This window comes from Macrobrachium nipponense, chromosome 4 (genome assembly GCF_015104395.2).
Source record: "Macrobrachium nipponense isolate FS-2020 chromosome 4, ASM1510439v2, whole genome shotgun sequence".
NCBI classification, from domain to species: Eukaryota; Metazoa; Arthropoda; class Malacostraca; order Decapoda; family Palaemonidae; genus Macrobrachium; species Macrobrachium nipponense.
The window spans coordinates 136,177,160-136,198,769 of record NC_061100.1 but is presented as its reverse complement, the minus strand read 5'-3'; the positions used below and the strand labels follow the sequence as shown (position 1 = coordinate 136,198,769).

Here is a 21,610-nt window from a genome sequence, read left to right as displayed (position 1 = left end):
AGATTGCTTCTGCCTGCTTTTCACAATGTTCCTCAAACGACTCGGGCAAACTTCATCGAACTGCGCAAGCATACGACTCGTGTAAGCCTTTTCGGGGTGTCTCTTTTCTACAAGTGATTGCACTTTATGAAAAGCAGCTAGAGCATCCTTAATTTCAGCTGTTGTCATAGGGTCCTCCTCCTCCTCCTTGCCGCCGCTAGAGAACTCTTCTTAAATGACGTTATGTTGCATGGCCTCCAACTCCTTCAGGTCATCCATCGTAAGCTCCTCTTAGCGCTCCTCGAGAAGGTCATTGATGTCGTCCTCCTCGACGACCAGCCCCATGGACTTGCCGAGAGCAATGATCTCGTCAAGATCTGGTTGCGAAACAGTTTCAGGATCGTCACCTGTTTCTTAATCTGCATCAGCTTCGTCCACATCGAATCCCTCAAAGTCTCGGGCGGATACGGCATCAGCCCAGAGTTTCCTCCACGAAGAATTCAAGGTTTGCCTCGAAACCTCCTGCCAAGCTTGATTGATGAGTTGGATGCATATCATGATATCGAAATGCTCCTTCCAAAATTCATGCAAGGTGAGGTTTGTGGTATTGGTGATGTCGAAACATCTCTTGAAAAGATGTTTTGTATACAGCTTCTTGAAGTTCGATATCACTTGCTGGTCCATGGGCTGGAGGAGAGGTGTGGTGTTAGGCGGAAGATAAAGAACCTTCATGAAAGAATACTCCGCTAGGATATCTTCCTCAAGGCCAGGAGGGTGAGCAGGGGCATTCACTGTTGGGCCGAAACACAGATTTACCCACTCGGTGAACAAAAGTCTCGTTACCCAGGCTTTTGCATTAGCCCTCCACATCACTGAAAGCTTCTTTAGCGCTTTGTGAGCCTGGAAGGCTCAAGGAGTCTCCGAAGATGATAGACAAGTAGGGGCTTGACTTTACAATCCCCACTGGTGTTGGAACATAGTGCGAGTGTAAGCCTGTCTTTCATAGGCTTATGCCCGGGTAGCTTCTTCTCTTCCTCTGTGATGTACGTCTGATGAGGCATTTTTTTTAAAAAAAAGGCCAGTCTCGTCACAGTTGAAGACTTGCTGAGAACTGTAGCTTTCGTTGATCGTCATCTCGTCAAACGTCTTAATAAAGGCTTCGGCCACTTTCATGTCCGAGCTGGCAGCTTACCCATGCCACACCACCGAATGGATGCCAGTCTATTTCCGGAATTTTTCAAACCACCCACGAGAAGCCTTGAAGTCTGGGGTTGGCGTCTATGTCCCTTCTCCTCCGTCGTCTTCGGCCTGGGCAATCAAATCGCCGAAAACAGCGCTGGACTTGTGGCAGATTGTCCTCTCAGTTATCGTATCGGCAGTGATAAGTTATTGTATCGCCAGTGATTTCTTTGTCTTTTATCCATATAAGAAGCAGCCTCCATCTCATCATGCACGTGGCTCCTCTTGTTGGACCAAATAGTCATGCCCTTCGAAGGTGTAGCTGCTGTGATGGCTTCCTTCTGCTTAAGGATGGTGCTTATCGTCAATGGATTTCAGCCATATTCCTTAGCGATCACACTCAACCGCATGCCAGCCTCATACTTCTTGATTATCTGCATCTTTGTCTCCATAGAAAGCATCCTCTTCTTTCTGTGAACTTCAGCAACTTTCTTGGGACCCATGACTATACGTAATTAAGTTACTAATTAAGTTCTCACACAACACAATAAAGTACAAAGCGAAGTAACTAACACGAATTTACGTTAACAAATGAAATCCTATATGTAAACGAACGAATTCTGCGTGCGTACGATAACACTGGTGCGACGAAGTGGCCGAACGACGCCTTTACGTAAAGTATACTGGGGTAGATGCTGATCAATAGGAGAGCAGGATCTTATGGCGGTGACTAGCATCAGGAACCAATGGGAGTGTGGGAGGATGGTGGCATTCTACAGAGTTAGAGGCGCGTGAGTTTTAAAATTGTTCTTGGTGGTCCGGGCGAATCTCGGGACTTTACAGTAACACTCTTTCGTAAACTGAATTATATTCGTATGCAGAGGCAAAAAAAACTCGTCTTTGCTTTCGTAACTTGAATTTTTTGTAAGTTGGGACTTTCGTAAGTCAAGGTTCCACTGTATTAGTGTTCGCAGAGGATAACAGAAAGTGCCCTCTCTTATCCTGAGTCCATTTATACCCTATTACGTGTACTAATGTTTATCATTACGACACAATACTTGGCCACAAGACTAGTTAAGAGAATTCTTTGACATTAGTCTGGTCACCATGGAGCTTTGGATAGGCCATGGAAAGGGTAATCCTTTAGGACAAGCCACAAGTTTAACAAAACTGTGGTCAGGCCAGCGATGATTTATGGAGTCAAGATGTGGCCGATGAAGAAGTCTCAAGAACAGAAAATGGATGTGGCAGAGATGAGGATGTTGAGATGGATGTCTGGAGTCACGAGAAGAGATAGAGAACCAGAGATGAATTTATTAGAAAAGTTAAGGTAGGGCAAGTATTGAAGAAGGCCCAGGAAGGAACACTACACTGGTTTTGGTCATGTCATGTGGAGAGAAGATCATGTATGTTAAAGCATTGAGCATGGCGGCAGAGGGAAGGAGAAGAGGAGGAAGGCCAGAGTTCAGATGGAAGGATAAAATAGCAAATGACATGTGGGACAAACGTTTAAGAAATCAGGATGCATTGGACTGAGGAAGATGGAGAAGGCTGATATGAAACCGCAACTGCATGTAGAAATGGACAAAGCTGAAGACAAAGAAGAATTAGAAGATTTGAATCCAAAACAACAGCTATATGTTAACTTGCATCTAGTTTATGTTTTGGCAATGATGATGCAAATCAGTTGGGACATAATTTGATCATTATAAGTTAAGGTGAAAGATTCTGTATAACATAAGATTACCACGATATATCAGTACCTTGATACAGGTACGGCATGCACATGTCTAACTATCATAGTTAATGGTGTGTAAATTTTGTACAGTATTGTACTGTAAATTACTATAATGCAGAATACTTTGCACCATTTTGTATATGTACATAAGTCAGTGATAGTACAGCAAAAAGATTGTATGTGTACTGAATCTACCATGACTGATGCTGAAGTGCTGTACACTGTTAAGGAATTATTTGCCATATAGGAACTAAGGTATTCTCCATGTTTGGTACTGTACAGTAAAAACTGCACTCCTGATGCAAAGTACGTAGTACTGTAGTATCCTGAATAAAATCAGCAAGACAAATAATGTACTGAAATTTTACTTCTTAATTAATCGGCTACTTTTTATTTATTTATTTTTTTACCAGATTTGTTCTGGTAAATAACACAAGTAGGAAAGCTAAAAGCTAAGCTCATCATTACAGATCAGCAATATTTCATTAACCAATAACTTGGGCATCGTATTAGTAAAGATTGCTAATACCATACTAATGTGATATGTACAAATGCATAAAATTGTAACTCCAATGCTGTTTGGATCTCAGAAGGTCTATGTCTGATTTACTGTCCCACTTAGAAGATCGACTCCACAGACAAGGACAGTGATTTTCCACCACATTCATATAGCATTGAATACTAGGAGATACTCAGTTCTGAGAACATTAAATGATAATAGTATAGGGGACCCTACAGTAAGTTTACTGTAAGGCCTTTCTTGCCTACAACTTTTCAGATGACCAGACCCCCCAAAAAAAACCAGAAATGGAAGAACTGATTAACCCTTAAACGCCGAGTGGACGTATTTCACGTCGACATTTTTTGTCTCTCGGGTGCCGACTGGACGTATTTTACGTCGACATACAAAAGTTTTTTTAAAAATTCGCGGAAAAATACTTATAGGCCTACCAGCCGAAAACTCTTGAATCACGCATCTTGGGGGATGCTGGGAGTTCACGGATTAAGGTGTCGTTTTGTTTACAATTGTTACGCAGGCGCGCAAGCGCGAATTTCTTTCTTGCTGCACTAAAAAGTATCGGTGACACATTTCGGAAATTATTTTATCACTTTGACATAATTTTTGTACCATTTTAAATTAGCCGTTACATGGAGTATTATATATGAATATGTGCGCATTTTTATGTAGAATACAAATAAAAAATACTCATGATTGTAGCTTTTATCAGTTTTGAGATATTTTCATATAAAAAACAATGTGCCAAAATTTCAACCTTCAGTCAACTTTGACTACCGAAATGGCCGAAAAACGCAATTGTAAGCTAAAACTCTTATATTTTAGTAATATTCAATCATTTACCTTCGTTTTGCAACAAATTGTTAGTTTCTACCACAATATTTCGATTTATGGTGAATTTATGAAAAAACTTTTTCCTTACGTCCGCGCGGTAACTCTTCTGAAAAAAATCATACGTGCGATTGTGGTAATGTTTGCACCATTTTAAATTAGCCGTTACATAAAGTTTTATATATGAAAATGCGCACAAAAGTGTTGTCATTAAACATGTTAGGGATACAGATTGCAACATCTTTGTTAGGATGATGTGTCTCAATAAAATTTTTTAAATCACTCCATTTAGCAAACATTTCTTTAATCACTGAAGTAGGCACAGTAACCCCTCTCTCTTCCTCCTCCTCCTCGGATTCCTTATCTGCCATCTGTTGCTGTTTTTGCTGAAGGTCTTGCAGCTCTTACCTGTGGGCATCCACTAACTTCCACATCCTTGCCACACACATCCAAGCCCATGGACTTCCAGAGACACACTAGACTCCATAGCAGGCGTAGGGTCTTCGGGGTCAGCCTCAAACCCTTTGAAATCCTTCTCGAGGTAACACTCTGGCCAAAATTTTCTCCAAGCAAAGTTCATTGTCCTGGAAGTCAATCCCTGCCATGCCTTAGCTTTATATAAGGCTTATGCAGTTGAAGATATTGAAGTGATTCTTCCAGAGTCCATGGGCTGAATGAGGAGTGGTATTAGGGGGCAAAAACTTCACTGTGATAAATTTAAATTCATCCAACAACTGGTCTTCCAAGCCAGGAGGATGTGCTGGAGCACTGTCCATTACCAGGAGGCACTCGAGGGGCAATTGATTTTCTTGCAGGTGTTTTTTCACACTCGGACCAAACACTTTGTCTCATGACCCATGCATTTTTATTGGCCTTCCATATCAAAGGCAATTTATTCTTTATGACATTGTTTTTCTTGAATGCTTGTAGCTTCAGAGTGATACACAAGTAGGGGTTTGATTTTGAAATCCCCACTGGTGTTCCCACAGACCAAGAGTGTTAGCCTATCCTTCATAGGCTTAAACCCAGCGTGATGTAGGTCTGTTTTGGCATTTTTTTTTCCAAAACAGGCCTGTCTCATCACAATTGAAGACCTGTTGGGGGAGGAATCCTTCAGCCTCAAGACACTGAATCCACCAACAAATTCTTCAGTGGCATGTTTATCTGAGCTCTCAGCCTCCCCATGCTGTATGAAACTATGGATGCCTGTACACTTTCTGAATTTTTCAAACCAGCCATCAGCTGGCCTTGAAATTACCAAGACCATCACTACTTGTTGTCATTTTCTAACTTAAATCAGCATGCAACATCCTAACTTTCTCACAAATGATCGCTTCAGACACTATCCCCCACGAACTGTTTTTCATTGATCCACGCCAACAACAGCTTCTCAACATCTTCCACTAGTTGCGGTCTCTGTTTCGATAATGACGCGACCCCTTTCGTGACATCAGCTGCCTTGATTTTATGTTTTTTTGCGAGGATAGAGTCAATTGCCAACATCGACGCCGTACATCCTAGCAAGATGAGCTACACATAGACCACTTTCGTACTTGGCTACAAGTTGTTTCTTAAATTCAATCATATTCCTGGTCTTTTTTTACGGAAGGGGTGGCACTTGTAGTTTTCTTTGGTCCATGATGGCTACATTGCAATGAGTTTTTACGGCAAAATTAGCACAAAATACAACAAATACATGCTGTGATGCAGACTACAAGCGCGGAGATGCTTGTTCAGCGAGAAACAAAGCCACAATGGGTCACGAAAGAAGACGGGATGCTTTGTTTGGGAGCTTCATACGGGCCCGGTCATGCACTGGACCCCAGATGGAGCGTTTCCGAGTGTACAAAAACTGCGGAAACGTACGATAAACAAGACAAAATTTTGTTGAAAAGTCTATGAAAACCAGGGTTTGACTGTATTACATAATTTTGAAAGTGTGCCTTCACATGGGTTATTTATAATACAAGTATATAGTAGATCCATTTCCCATTCACCTGGTAGTGTCATCTACTGCTTTCAATGCTAAATTCCCATGTAAGAAAATAGTTTCCTTTTGAGGTTTCTCCATGACTGGTGAAGGTGGTATCAGGCGCCATTCTGTATTAGGAAATGCTGCCCTGTCTCTAAACTCAACAAGTACAACTACTATCATGGTATTTCTCTCATTGATGAGATACCATCTGGAGATAATATGCACAGCAAGGCATCTCGCCAAAGATTATCAGGGTAGGATTTTGGAGTCTTTGTTACATTTTGATCGTAAGACTCAATTCAAACTGGCCATTTGTTGGTTCCAATTGGGATTGTACCTTTAGCTCTTGTTTGGGCAGATTTGGTTTCCACTCTCCCTATTCTGTTGCAAGATGCAAGGCGTTCACAATTTGGTGTATAAATTACTGACTGAGGTAATTTCTTTAATTTCTTGTTCAGAATCATGCAAAATGTCCATTATCTGTTGCCATTCATTGGCACCTTTGATGCTTCATTATTTCCTTATGGAATTGATCAAATACCGCAAACTATGTAGTATCCCTTTTGGGGGAGCTTGAGTAACCTGACTTGAGTATCTACAGCTGAGCTGCAGCTGCCTGTTTCCAAGGGGCAGAGGTCCTGGGTTAATTACTATAACCCTCTGGAACTTTTGTCATTTCCATTGGGTTTAGGTGGCCTTGTATCCCTTCTGGGTGAAGGATTCTGATCAGCTGAAAGCTGCATGGGGGATTGACTTACTTCTATAATGTTTTTCCCATGGCTAGTTGAAAATAATGTTTTCCCCGTGGCTAGTTGAAAATTGTGTCCCTGATCCTTTTGGGTTCAGCAAGGTTCTTTCAGTATCAATATCTACCTCATAATCCTGAAGCAATTCCCCTCCAAGTGAGGATTCCTCTATTTCCTCCACATGATAAACCTGGGGAGTAGTAGGGACTGATGTTACTGGGTTTTGGCTCGAATATGGATCTTCTATAGAAACCCCTCAAAATATCAAACAACCAATTACATTTTTATTCCAAAAATTACATGAAACTCATATAAATGTAAGTTGGATGCATGCTCATCTAAGTAATAGTGGAAATATAATGATAATTAAGGTAGCCACTGTTATTAACATCTCATAACTCTTCAGCACAAAATATTATAGTGCCAGTTTCTAAAATTATAAATTGTGTAACAACAAATCAATATGGATGTAATCCATTGCTTGAACTGCAACTATCATGTAAAACAAAGAATACTATAGTATTAAACTAACTATATCTTCTCTTGAATTGGTCACAGAGAGTGCAGGTCATCTATATGTTGGCCAACAGCACATTTTGGACGCAATTCAGTCAAGAAAATCTTTTCAATCTCCAAAATTTGTAGTTTATTCAATCATTAATTTTTAAAGTGATATATTGCTGAATTTACCACTTCCTTACATTTTCCTACCCTCTGATCTAATGGAAAAGCTTTGGCCTTTATTGTGTCTATAATCATCCTCAGATACACAATCTGACTGAATCCAAATTTGACTTCTCCCAATTTATCACTAAGCCTAAGCTGTGACAAAACTGGAGAAGAAGATCTCTGTCCTGAAGTAGCTTTTCTTGGGACTTTGCTATTATCAGCCAATTGTCCAGGTACCTTATTAACCTTATCCCTTGAGTATGAGCCCATGTTGACGCGAGAGTGAATACTCTTGTAAACTCTTGAGGAGACGTTGTCAATCAGAAACACAGAACCCTGAATTGAAACACCTCTGCAAGACTGAATCAAAGAAACTTCCTGGAAGACTGATGGATTGGAATTTGGAAGTGTGCATCCTTCAAGTATATTGTCAGCATAAAATCCCTGTCCCTGACTGCTGCTAGGACTGTTCTTGGAGTCTCCATTTTGCTTTACGTCTTCTTGACAATAAGATTCGAAGTTGACGGATCTAGTATAACCTTCCTCCAATCGCCATTGGCCTTGGGGAAAAGGAAAGTACGGCTGTAAAATCCACTTGAAGATAAGGTATTTCTGAGATCCAGGAGTGAAAGAAATGTGTGGTAACGGTTGATCTGCAAGGGGTGGAGTGAAGTCTAATGCACTACCCACTGCTCCGCTCTAAATCTCTGCCACACCTCTCAATGACTCGCCAGGCATCCCCACACTGGTGTGACTGAGTGGGGAATGGCCCCAAACCTATTGTCTCGCACCCCTTCCTCTGCCCCTATTACCCCTTCCTCTACTAGCTTGATTGTGAAAGAGCCGTTGTGGTAATTTCTTACTTAGAGAAGGTCTCGCCGTCGTAGGGGAAGGATTAGGCCTCACTATTCTTTTCTGTGGGGTTTGTTGAGCCTGCCTTACTTCATCAGACTGATTTTCTGTTGACTTACTGCTTGTTTGTTGAACCAATCTATCATTGGTATCCATCCTTTTGTCAATTGCTGCTTCTAGTATGTCCTTTGGCAACAGAAATTGTGACCCTAGGATATCCCCATCAACAGGACATTAGCCCAAATGTTGGCACTTGAATTTGCTAAATATGAAATAGCTTTGGAACCAGACAGAAGCAATCTGACAAAGGCTGTTTCATCCACTAATTTCCTGGTTGAAGCTGAAGAGGTGATCTTAGCCACTGATGTTGACCAAAGATCTAACCACGAAACCATCTGAAAAATAGAATTGAAAAAGCAGGCAAACTAAATGGGCTTTAAAAAGACAGAGAGCAACACGTGTCCTCTATTGAAGGTGGTAAAAAGTAACAGATGCAATCATGAGATGCAAAGGCATTGTGGGAGATCCCACATAGCTTGTCATCAAGCATCCATGCCAATAGTTCCTTGTGTACACAATTTTTTTATTAATTTTACCAGTTTCTACCTGGCACTAGAAGACTTATCCTAATGTTAAGACTGAAGTTTTGTTAATTATGACAAATACAAATTATTTAAAAAATGTCATTTTTGAGAGAGTTGGAGGACACTGGCTACATTGGGCTAACCCCTCTATTTTAGAGAGCAGTGTCCATGAATGCGCTTGGTGATGAGTTCCTATCAGCTGAATATAGTTTGATATAGTATTGCTCAAAGTAGTGACCAGCATGAGATTCCATCAAGACAGAAAATCCATGCCAGAAATTTTGAGTGATATTGTAGACATTCCTCCACTCTTCCATTTTCTAAAAACTGTTAAAATTTTTAAATATTCTCTTCTGAATTTTATGTGGTCTGGTCAAGCTACCCAGTAATAAAAATATACAGTAGTGATAATATTAGGAAGGGTGAGACATGTACTCGTAAGCCAATCATAGTTGGCTTATATGGTGAAACCTAACCTGCTTAGGGACCTGCCTATGTATTGTGACAACGAGATATAAAATAGGGAATCAAATGTTATAACCATAGCCTTGCTCAAAGGAAAATTGGAAATGTTAACTGTAAAGGGTTGAGAAATAAATTCAGTTTTCATGTTGGGTAAAGTTGTAACTTGAAATGAATGACTTGAATTCCAGATTACTGATGGGAAGGCTGTTCTTGCTTATTGTACTGGAACCTTTTGCCATAATTTCTGAGATATAAATCCTGCAGTAGAAGCAGAATGTAGTTCAACAGAGGAAGGAATAATGCAAATAAAAATATCTTTCTGAGGCTGAAGGATATTTTTCTTCTCATATACCTTCCATTGTTTAACTGCTGGATTCACTGATGCCTCTTCAACAGGCTAAAGTTCTCATATCTCAGAAATTATGATGAAAGATTCTAGTATATTAAGCAAGCACTTCCTTCCCAAGCCATGATCTGGAATTCACATAATTCTTTTGACAGCTTTTCAGGATCAGATCAAAGAGTCACATAGTAACAGTTGTACCTGGCATGACAACAATAGCTTATGTAACAATAAGAATTTGTATCTCAAGTCTTTGTAGTATAGAATTTCCAATTCTACAGCAAGTACAAGACCTAAGACCATGCTGCCATCCTCCTGGAGTGGCCATTAATCAGATACCTGTTATTAAAGGCCAGTCACTTTGCTTATGCCCACATCAGTCACATGAGATCACTAGTTACTCAATATATACATCAAAAGGAAATCTTTTGAAAGCCATTTCATTTAGTAACAGAAAACATTTGTTTATAAAACTAACAGTTTGTATTTTTCTTAGTTACATAAACCAAAGCTTTTTATGTAGTAGTATCTCAATGTGCCTGGAGATCAGTCTTAACTTGTCAAAAGGAAATTAACCTGGTGGTTAACAGGTGGGGAGGGGAGGGGTGAGTGGTGGAGTATCCCACACTTGCCAAATTGAACGAGGTACTGACCCAGGCTGAATTCAGAGCTTAAGTGACTACACATGTTGGATAGCCACCACAGATCCCATGGAGAAGGTGCCTATGGACTTGAAAGCAACATCACTTCAGTAGAATGAGGTAAGGGTAGCCAGACACCTACCCTCATTACCTGAAATAATACAGAGTTCTTCCAAAAAGTTGGGACAGGCCCAAGCCTCTGACTTCATGAGCCCTCAAATGGGAAGGAGGCCCATTGCCTCCTTTTAGGAAACATAAGCCTGCCTGATGACTTCACAAAGCCAAAAAGAAAGGATGTTCCTAGGCACCTCCTACTTGTGCTTATGAAAAGAAGTTTACAAACTGGCCTCTGGAGCGAGTCCTTTACAAATAATACTTAATAGCATGAACAGGGTAAAATAGCATCTCATCCCAATCTCCTTCTATGAAATCTTTGGGAGAAGATTGGGAAACCTGCAAACCTTTTGTCTGCAATAAAAGGATTCTGAGTTTTTTCTGCAATCTCGGAATGGAAGAGAGAAGTCCCCCACAAATCTAAAGATATGACAGGCCATGCAACTTGGGCCAAAGCTAAAAGGAAAACAGCCTTAAGATTAAGGTCTTGGTCCAAAAACTGAAATGGGCTTGACAGACCCTTGGTGGGTGGGGGGAGACAAGATTATTTAAAACTACTCATTAGCATAGGTAACTCCACCAAAGAGGAAAGGTCTAGCCCCTTCAATTAGAACATTTGCAATAAGGCTGCATTATTTAGCTAACTTGAGATAATTGTTAATTAAAAATGAATTTCTGTACTTATTTCTTTGAAGTAATTTGATAAACATACAATTGTGGTGGATTCAAACTTTTCCATAGTTCAGATACTTTTGAGAAAGGTATGGAGACATAAGTTAGTATACCTTACATGATAGTCAAGTGTTTTGACACTATTAAGTACCTCTTCGTTACTGTCTTGTGTAGTGTAAAAAAATCCATAAGTTAGTATACCTTACATGATAGTCAAGTGTTTTGACACTATTAAGTACCTCTTGGTTACTGTCTTGTGTAGTGTAAAAAAAAATAAGTCTTTATTGATTGACAGCCTACATCACTATAAATTGATTAAAAATGACTTGTATGTTCACAGAAACTACATACTATAACGACTGATCTTTTTACTATTAAATATAAGTCATATCTGTACATTTCACTTAATGTTCTTATATTTATTTAAATTTACAGATCTTGGGCTCTCTATTAAATATTTTATTTTGCAGATTTAAGCATGAACCTACATAATTACTATGTAACCTGTCTTTCAAACAAAGCGCAGCATTTGTACACTTTAAAAGAATATAAATTGTGAAATCAGTGGTCTTCATATTGTAGTTGAATTACTTCTGGAACTTGATGAAATATACTAAGTTTGTTGTTGAAAAGGATATCATTTTATGGTTGGTCTTAAATGTGATGTTAACTGTTATTGAACATAACTGACAGCCAAATATATACTGGTTCCAAGTAAATGACTGGATGTGGATTTCACAAGGCTAATTTTAACATTCAAATTTCCATTTGATTGGAATGTTAAATATTTATTCACAAGTTATTACGGTAGTTGCTTATATAACACCTTCTTTTTCCTCAGCTATGATGTATGGATCACAGCGTAGTTTGCAAAGTGTGGGGTTAGTGGTGGAAGGAAGAGCTGCAGGTCAACAAGCACAACAGCAGCAACCTCCACCAAGGCCCATGTCTACATCACCTCCTCCGTACCCAGATCATCATGGTCTCATTGACAGCGATATTTATGGAAGAATTGGTATGACTAGACATGTTCAGGTAGGAGGGACTTTACCAGCTAGTTTTGGGCGGTATCAGAGGGGTTATAGTTCCTTACCTCCTTCAAGAAGACAATCCCTTGAGCCACAAACATCACTGCCACCTGAACTACAACAGCATCAGTTGCTTGATAAACATCAGTTTTCCAGAAGGTCAAGTGTAGATGCTTATGGACCTGGGTCTGAAAACAGACCCATTCCAAGATCAGCTGCATCTAATCCGAGCACGCCAGAAAAAGTTCTTGATAAGAAGGAAAAACCAAGTAAAAAAGACAAGGAGAAAGATAAGGATAAAAAGAAAAAAGAATCAAAGACTGAAAAATCTCCAAAGAAGAAATGGTTTTGGACATTACCTCTAAGGAGAAAGAAGAAAAACAAGGAAGAGAATACTGAAGATGATGATGGAGGGTTCAAAGCAGCTTCTGAAAAAGGAGCACGCAAACACGTTCATTCTGATGACTCTAGCTTTATTAGGTATCCTTCACCTGACACAGGATCATCAGAAATGAATTCATCATATTCCAGTGAACTCTCTGGTGAGCATAGTTACCGAAGTAGCCCATCAGCAGAAGTTTATTATTACAGCCGTAGGGCTCAGCATCAAGCTTTGCAGCAGCAGCAACAGCAGCAGCAGCAGCAACAACAACAGCAACAGCAGCAACAACAACAAACACAACAGCAAGGTGGGGGAGGATTAGGCCCACGATCACTTCCAACTACTCCTGTTTCACCACCTGATAGTAGCCAGTCTTCCTTTGTATCTGTAAACCCTTCTCCTCAGAGTGTGATGTCAGATGTTACTGATCTCACTGTGACTGATTTAACTAGAGGGCGGCGTTATATGAGTCGTGAAGAATTTTATGCTGCCATGCGGCACCCCCAGTATTATAATTACCACAGGAGCACTATGACTGCTGCCACAGGTGAATTTGGCAGTCAGAGTAACTCGGCACCGACGAGTCGAAGTCAGTCTCCAGCTGTTTTTGGTGTAAATCCTCCTCCACCATATGCTATTAGACCTCAGGTTTACAATAACTATGGTTCTTGGCCTCCAGACAATCAAGAAGCTGCAACCCATTCTCGAGACCCAACTGTAAAACAGCTGTCTGTACCAGACTCTCAAACAGATGAAGATTCCCCAACAAGTGTTGACCCACCAGCAGACTATCAAAACTCTGCAAGTGATACTCAGAGTAAAGTAGATATTTTAAAGCAAAGCTATCAGAGTCCTGGGAAAGCATTAAATTCCCAGCAACCACTTCAGAACCAGCTAACAGCTGCATCTCAAGCAGGTTCTCAGTCCCCTGTAACAACCCAAGCCACACCAAAACAGACCACTAGAGTTGATTTTAAGAAAATGATATTAAACCAGAGCATGAGTACTGCTGGTGGTAGTCAGAGAATTTCAGCTGTAGAAATGTTGAAAGCTTCTCGTCCTTCTATATATGGGTATTCCCCTCCACCTGCTCCAGTAGTAAAACCACCACAGCCTCCACCTCCCCAGACTCATGGTGAAGGTGTCATTATGCCCCCTTCTTCTCGAAACACGGCTAGGGCACTTCTCTTCCAGAGCCGCTTTGGTAGTGGCCGCCGCTTTCGTGCCCCCAAAACTGAAATTATTAGTACTACAATTCTAGAAGATCATGGAGGAGAGGAAATTGAAGAGGAGGAGGAATATGAGGAATGATGATGATGATGATGAGGAAGAGGAGGAAGAGAGCAGTGGTGGAAGTCCTGAGAGGCGCAGCATACAAAGTGTCAGAGGCCCACTGGCACGAGCTTACAGTGAACCATGTAGTTCTAACACTGCCACTTCATACTCGCCATCTTCTTCTCCTGTTGAAAATTCTGATGATGTTGCGCATTCAACACCAAACACTACACTTGTTCAACCCCCACAAGCACCAGATGTTTCTATAATTGCCCAGGAAGCAGAACCTGAGGAATCTAAACCAAATGAACAGAACGAAACAGATGAAAAAGAGTCGATGGAGACGGCTCTTTGACATGAGGCTTAATCTAGTCCTTTTTTATTGTAAAAAGATGCTCAAGAATTTTATATGCTTTGAGAGACAACTGTCTGTTGAACACCATTGTATGGTGGTAAGTCATAGCTTATCAACATTCTTTATAGAATAAAATGTGTAAAGTTTTGTACTTAATATATTTTATTTCTCTGTATATTTTCTTGTAGTAATATGCATATAATGTGTGCATCTATACATATTTATATATTTTCTGTCTATGTACAAATTTTTTTTTAACTAGCATTGTATAAATTTTGTTTTCTTACTATGACGATACAGTACTTGGTTTTGTGCATCAGTTTTCATTGACCATCTGGTATTAATGAGCTGTATATGTAGAAATTTAATTTTGTTGGTATATTACATTAAATGTTATTGTACAATTAGTGCAAGGAAATGCCAGCTTTACTGTTGCATTACAAGCTCTGGAGCTTGATAACTAAAGACCCTCCCACCCCATTAGGTATTTTTATAATGGTTTGGAGAAGGATGGGTAAGATTTATTTGGCTGCATATTTTTTTCATTAGCAAACCCTCTGACTTCAGCAAGACTGACAGATTGCCAGCCTTTTAGCCTGCATGCTCTTAGGGATTTTTTGGGATATATAGGTTCTACTGTAAGTGCTAGAGTATATCTATATAAATCTATTTATTGCAGCTTTCTTTTATCATTATTTAATAGCAGGCTGTTGTCTTTAATTTGGTGCAATGTTGTTCCTTTTGCAGTCCAGTGTTACAACATTTTATACCAATGACATCTTACTGTAATGAAATTTTTTTTTTAAATTTCACAATACATATTTGAAAATAAATTTCCTTGATAGTCGAAATCATACAGTATCTCTGTACAAGTGAAATCACTTTTGGCTAAACATTTTTTTCATATGGATTGAGCCAATCCATTTTTATAAAACCCCCATTTAATATTACTGATGTTAACTGTTTGAAGCTAATGTCTGTATTCTAGTGTAAGATAATTTTTTTGAGACTTATCTTAAAAATTTTACACTGAGTCCTGCTCAGCTACCCAAGGAAAATACAAAGGTACTACTTGTCTCAGGGGTACACACAGTGTTGCACAAGCCTTGTGGTTTGTACAGTAGGCCAAAGTCACGTCATTCCACAATCATTTGGATAATGTGACCCACTGTTAGCACAAAGCCATTTATACAACCAAGAAAGCACCAAATCTCATGTTTCATCATAGTGTTGTTGACTATTTTATGAATAGAATTTATACAAGATGGCCAACAACAGTTAATCAGTATTTTGCTGCTGTATTACCTAGATGGGCAAAAGTAATAGGTTAAACATTAGCTGTTACACAAATTAGTTAATGTCCTAATTTGATATTGTGAAGGCTTTAGTCGGTCAGTTAATGTAGCCGAAGTTTGATCTCATTTACCATTTATTTAAGGCAAAAAAAAAAAAAAAGCTTTCCCTTTCCACTATGTGAAGTTCCTGAACATTCCCAAAATGATATTGATTCCAGTTTTACCAAACTGAGCTTGATAATGGTTTGGTTTTCCTAGAAACCTAGAAGTACTAACAATTTATCTGAATTAGGAAGTGCCTTTTGTCCCTTAATCAGTTCAGTCATGTATCATTTGTTGTAGCAATAAACTCAAATGATGTATATAATGTATAGTTATCATACATGCTTATAGGATAGGCGACTTCAGTCCCTGTATTTAGTTTTTTACTCAACGGAATCATTATGCTTTAGCCATGTTACTTGTGTATCCCTGACGAAGAGGCTTCACATGAAGCCAAGATATTTTTTCCTATCTTTAGACCTTTTATTATATAAAGAGCTTGAGGATGATTTAAGCTCTATGCTCAAACACAGGATACTTGTATAAAGACAGTTTTGTAACCAGTTCTTCATAAAGATTATTTAAAGGTTTGCAATTTTATTTAATAACTTGATATGTGAAGTGTTTCAGAATAAGGGAATTACCATTAAATTTTTGTCATACCTTGTAATATATGTTAATGTGTAACAAATATCTAATTTACGTAGTGCGGTATTTATTAAAGCAATTTTTGAAATAAAAACTGGAGTTATATTTTTAATATTGTTGTCTTCCCTTATTAAACTGTAGCATATTGAAAGCTGTCACCAAAGTTAATCTGCAACTCATACATTTAAATCATGACGTTCTACTTAATCTTGTATTGTTTGAGTATCCATGGGTTAGCAATAAAGACATGACCTGATGGCACTTTTATTCTGCCTATTTCACAATTAACTTGGCCCTCAGAAGTTCTATACTGATTGGGTTAAGGTTTCTAACCTTTTTCTTCAACTCCATTTTCTCTTCTGCTGTCAAGATTGACATTTTGTTGTTGACACAAGAAAGTAACTAATCAATATGGATTAGGATACCCTTGAAATGTGAAGGAGGATGGCTTGCAGACTCAAGACATTGAATTCATATATTTGCTGTGGTCACGTGAGGCAAGAAAATTACGTACACCAAACCTTACTGGTAGCGTTTTGTATCTGATTTCAATGGACTGACAACCCTTATGGCACCGAGGTTAAAGTGTACAATTAGGGAAGTTTTCCAGTATGATCACCAATTGTGACAAAACAGCAGTGATGATCAATGCAATTTCACCTTTAGAATCTATTTCAAAACTTGCTTGTACAATGGCCAGTGGCTAGGAATGCTTCCAGAACATATTGCTCTGACTTGAAAAAAGATCATCCTAGTTTTGACATTTCTACCTGGCCCACTCTTGGTTCCCTGTATACCCCCATAAATGGATTGGTACTGATGAGTCTCAAACACTGATACGAAGATTTCCGACTCCAGTTAACATTGCAACTGAGTCATTGAGAGTGGTCAAGGGAACCAGAGAGGGAGGCTTAGAACACATTCAAGCCATTCTGAAGACTGAAGAATCATCAATGATAGATGAAAGCCACAGACAATCTGTGGAGAGAGGAGACGACATTGTACAGATACTGAAGAATGTTCGTATAACATGGCGGTGAAAAAAGCTGCCATGAGGGAAGCATTTCCAGTCGCATGAATGTGGCCAGGGGTCAGCCTTCGTATGTTGGAAATGGTCTTAGTCAGGTGAGGGTGGCTGAAGCTGCCCCTCAGACACAAAGGCAGGAACAGATTTGATCAGGTGAGGTCAACCAAAGCTGTTGTCTCCAGTATAGCTACCAGTTTTTCTCGTGGCTGTTTTTTTCTCGTGCAACTGCACGTTCTTAAGGAAATTGGAAACATACAGGGATCCGAAGAAACGCATGCTATCGAGACTGGAATCATCCAAACTGGAAGAGATTCTAATACCAAGGTTAAGTAGGAACAATTAAACCTTTATGTATAGGATTACTTTCCCATATGCAAAAACCAAGGATTTGTATACTCGTAGGAACAACTAAAGTTGAGTAGGAACCAATAAATTTCATATTAGGTTGAAGTACCCATGGATGAACACAGTCGTGAAAGGATGTCACTCACTCGACAACAATCATGAGGGTTTGGTAGAATAATCCAGTTAATTTGGACATGGTCATTACCGGAAATGGATGTTGGCCGCTCTAGGAAGATGCTGTCGTTGTCATCTTGGATGAAGACAGTTTCACTCGGACGTGATTTGCTGCAAAATCACGGACATGAGTGGGGCAGGGGAAGCAAGACATCCCCACTATTCCACACAAACATGGGCGGGTGCTGTGTGCCAGATGTTCACGAAAGTCTCACCAATGATGTTCATTCATGGAAGGACAGTTGGTGCCATTTGCCCGACCATGGAGGTAGAATCGCTCTCAGAAGGGCGATCTCATTTTCCAGGAAACTCTTCTTGAAAGGTACAGTAGAGGTGCTGCCCTGCAGTGACATGGAGATGATGATCATGATCACAACCTTGTGAACATGGGGGTGGGGGGTTGTTACAGATGTCCTATGGATATGAGCCAACTGTCCACATGGGAAACATTCTCTGAGCAGAAAAAACCCCACTTAGAATAGCTTCCCTTGGTCTTCTCCAAACTTCCATGTAAATGTGAATGGGGGTGTGGCCCAAGACATGTCCTGCTGTGGCAAAGTTCCCAAGCAGAAATGTGAAAGAATGAAGACACATCCACATACTTAACACTCACTCAGGCTAAAAAGAAGAATCTCCTAGTTTATGTCCATAGATAGGGGAGGGAAAATATTGAAAATAACCAGAGTTGTATCTCGGTTGTGCAACAATTGTAGAAAGGACACAGTAGTGCAACATTGTATGATCGTGCATCTTCATCTCTGGAGAGGGAATCTTTGGCTAAGGATGTTCAGAAAACTGCAACAACATAAAAAAAGTCACAGCTTTGCAACTTTATGGCAAGGGTGACGTTACATCTGCCTACTGAAGGTCTATCTCTTCCTCCTTGTACATACAACATGAAGCAAAAAAAACATGGTTGAGCAACATTGCATGGCTGCGAATTCTTCCTTCCTTGGAGAGCATAACTTCTAGAAGTTATGATACACAGCAAGGAAGCACTCACTTGATCTGAAATCAACTGGCTGAATGTTGCTCATTGGCTGTCGCTTCAATGGTGAGTCGTCTTCCTCCAGTCACTATGTATTCTTGCATCCAACATCTCTTGAAAGTTAAGGGGGCCGGCCAGCTAATGCCCTTTTTTAAGGACAGGACTTTGATATTCATACCACTTAATAAGGTGACTTGGGACATCTCCAAACCGCATATGATTTTCGCCTCTGACCTTCGGTTTTGTGACGCCAGGGCGATTTATCCCGAAAATAACCATTTTTCAAATTCTATCTCCTCCCTTGATATTTGATATTAAGACCTGGGATTACTACCATATATAGACCTGATGTAGACCTCCAATCGACTGGAGTTTTTTTTTTCTAAAAGTCATTTTTTTGCAAGATATACATTTTTCAATATGGTAAAAAAATAAACCCTATAAATCAGGAGAAAAAAATTTATAAAAAAAATACGAAACAAAAATTGGAAAAAAGGGCTCTATTTGATTATTCTATAATGTCTTTCTGAGTTATATACCAAATTTCAATGTTATAGCTTTAAAACTAAGTGAGAAGATAGATTTTGAAGGTCAATAAGTATAGTTTTGAGATACGGGCGTTCAAAGTTTTCCTTCGTATTTCTATAAAGACAATGTTAATAAATAATGATTATTATGAATGTATATTTCTTTTTTGTGTATTAATAAACCAAAACTATTTTATTTATCATAATTTAATCATAAATGATGATCCCTTTGCTCATATATCGCAGCCTGGGGCACTGCTTGAGGCAAGATGGGGCACTCCTTCCTACGCAATTCTCTCTCTCCCCTTCACTAACTCGGCTTATTACAGCAAATCTTCTTCTTCTGTATGTTAGCGAGATGTTTTCCTTGTATTTTTCTCTTTGGCATGATGAAATTCTTGCCCGAAACAAAGATAAACAAACGTAAATGCAAGAGAATGTCAAGAGGTGAAACTCGAAGGCGTACTCTTTTTTTACAAAGACAATTTAATAAATCATGATTATTATGAATTTCATATTCCATTTTGGGTTTCAAAAAACCAAAACTTTGTTATTTATCATAAATGAAGATCTCTTTGCTCAAAGATCGTCGTAGCCTTGGGCACAGTGTGACGTGTGCTGTCAAGCAAGGCGGGGGTGTTACTAAGCAACCCTCCCCTCTCTCTTCACTAACTACGCATATATTATGATATTCTGTAATAATACTTGAGCGATTTTTCTTCGTCTGTATGTTAGCGAGATGTTTTCCTTGTCTTTTCCTCATTGGCATGATGAAATTCTTGCCGAAACATACATAAACATACGTAAAAGCAGGCGTATGTCAGAGGTGAAATGGAACGTGTAGACTACTCGAAGTCTGTGATCGCACTAAATCAGGACTGTCAATGGACTTGGCCTGAAGTCTCCTTCTCGACTCGGGGAATGTCTACAGATGCCATTTCTCCCAATTTCTTTGACAATAATTATCAAAATTTACGATAATAGAGGAAATATTGCATTTTTTTGTACGGATCAATGTTTTAGGCTTATTGAGTTACGTTAACTAATTAGTACCCTGTAACTACGAAAGTAAGAGGAATTTTGACGAAATATTTCGTATACGTATTCTCAATTGCCATATGAAGCTCCATGAATTTTTTCATGACTTTGCATTTTTTGCCCTATACCTCCATATATAGGCATTCCGGCCGGCCCCCTTAAGGTAGGAAAGAAGACAAACTAACTGCCACACAGCATACAATGATGAAAAGAGTGAGGGAGGCGAAGAAACTTCATCAAGGGGAGCTTCCCAGGACTTCTTTCAAAACAGGATCGAAAGGAGGGGAGGGAGAGGGAAAATTGGGCGAAGAAAGAAATGGCGCGCCCCCCCCCCCCCCCAGACAAAGCAAGAACCGTAGACAGAACAGCTAATGGTCTTAGAGACGATTGCTGAAATCAGAAACTAAAGATACTGTAACATTAATCTCCACTTCTTCCTTGTGTCAAGGGAAAGGGGAATCATGGCGGAAAGCATGCAGAGGTTTCATACGACAGGTTTCAAAGCCACCACACTAGCAAGAGAACCCTCCTCTGTCTCAATGCCTCTCAAGCTCTACATCATCTGAAAGATGATTACAACATTCTAAGTAATTGTGCAGTCGAAAGAAAAACAGCTTGTTCAGACAGAAAACACTTCAGAACAAACAGAAAAATATGTACAATAAGGATGTTCAATAAAATAAGGTTGAGTTGTCTAAAAACAGAATGTTTGCCAGCAGGAGGCAGGCCTCTCTCCTTGGGTGCATAAAAGAAAGATGGTATAATAATAGAACAAACAATAGGTTTGGATTATGTATATCACAAGGTAAAACCAAATTAAAGGCTAATAGGCTAAAATGAGTTAACAACTATGCAGCAAGAGAGAGCGAAAATAACAAATGTAACAGAATAGAACTTGTTGCATTATTCCAAAATAGGCAAAACGTCTCAAAAACAAAAAGAATAATTAGAATTAAGTCGAACAGCAGGCAGCAGAAGAGACATGTCTGTCTCAGGCACAGCCGAAAGGTGAAGTAAATGCGTACTAACTGGATGGTCAAGATTTCTCCCCTACCATCAGTAGCTAACTACTAATCTCCACCTTGTTTTTAGTTAAATGGCTGCCTCCAGCTTGTGCTGAAAATAAATCCCATATGTAAAGACCTCAGGTTTGTATGTTAGGAAAAATACAAAATACACTC

The 21,610-nt window shown here is 39.4% G+C and overlaps 2 protein-coding genes across 2 annotated transcripts in view; one reads left to right on the top strand and one right to left on the bottom strand.

Moving 5' to 3' along the window:
- The window catches only part of LOC135211516 (uncharacterized), a 629,390-nt gene extending 612,804 nt beyond the window's left edge, over positions 1 to 16,586 (top strand). The window contains 2 exon segments of the mRNA XM_064244821.1: positions 12,147 to 14,038; positions 14,040 to 16,586. Of these exon segments, the coding sequence (XP_064100891.1) occupies positions 12,147 to 14,038; positions 14,040 to 14,345 (2,198 nt within the window). The 3' untranslated portion in view covers positions 14,346 to 16,586.
- A 4,699-nt stretch (positions 16,587 to 21,285) lies between these two features.
- The window catches only part of LOC135211212 (TBC1 domain family member 1-like), a 307,524-nt gene continuing 307,199 nt past the window's right edge, over positions 21,286 to 21,610 (bottom strand). Inside the window, exon 27 of the mRNA XM_064244447.1 lies at positions 21,286 to 21,545. Within this exon, the coding sequence (XP_064100517.1) occupies positions 21,522 to 21,545 (24 nt within the window). The 3' untranslated portion in view covers positions 21,286 to 21,521. The remainder of the gene's footprint in view (positions 21,546 to 21,610) is intronic.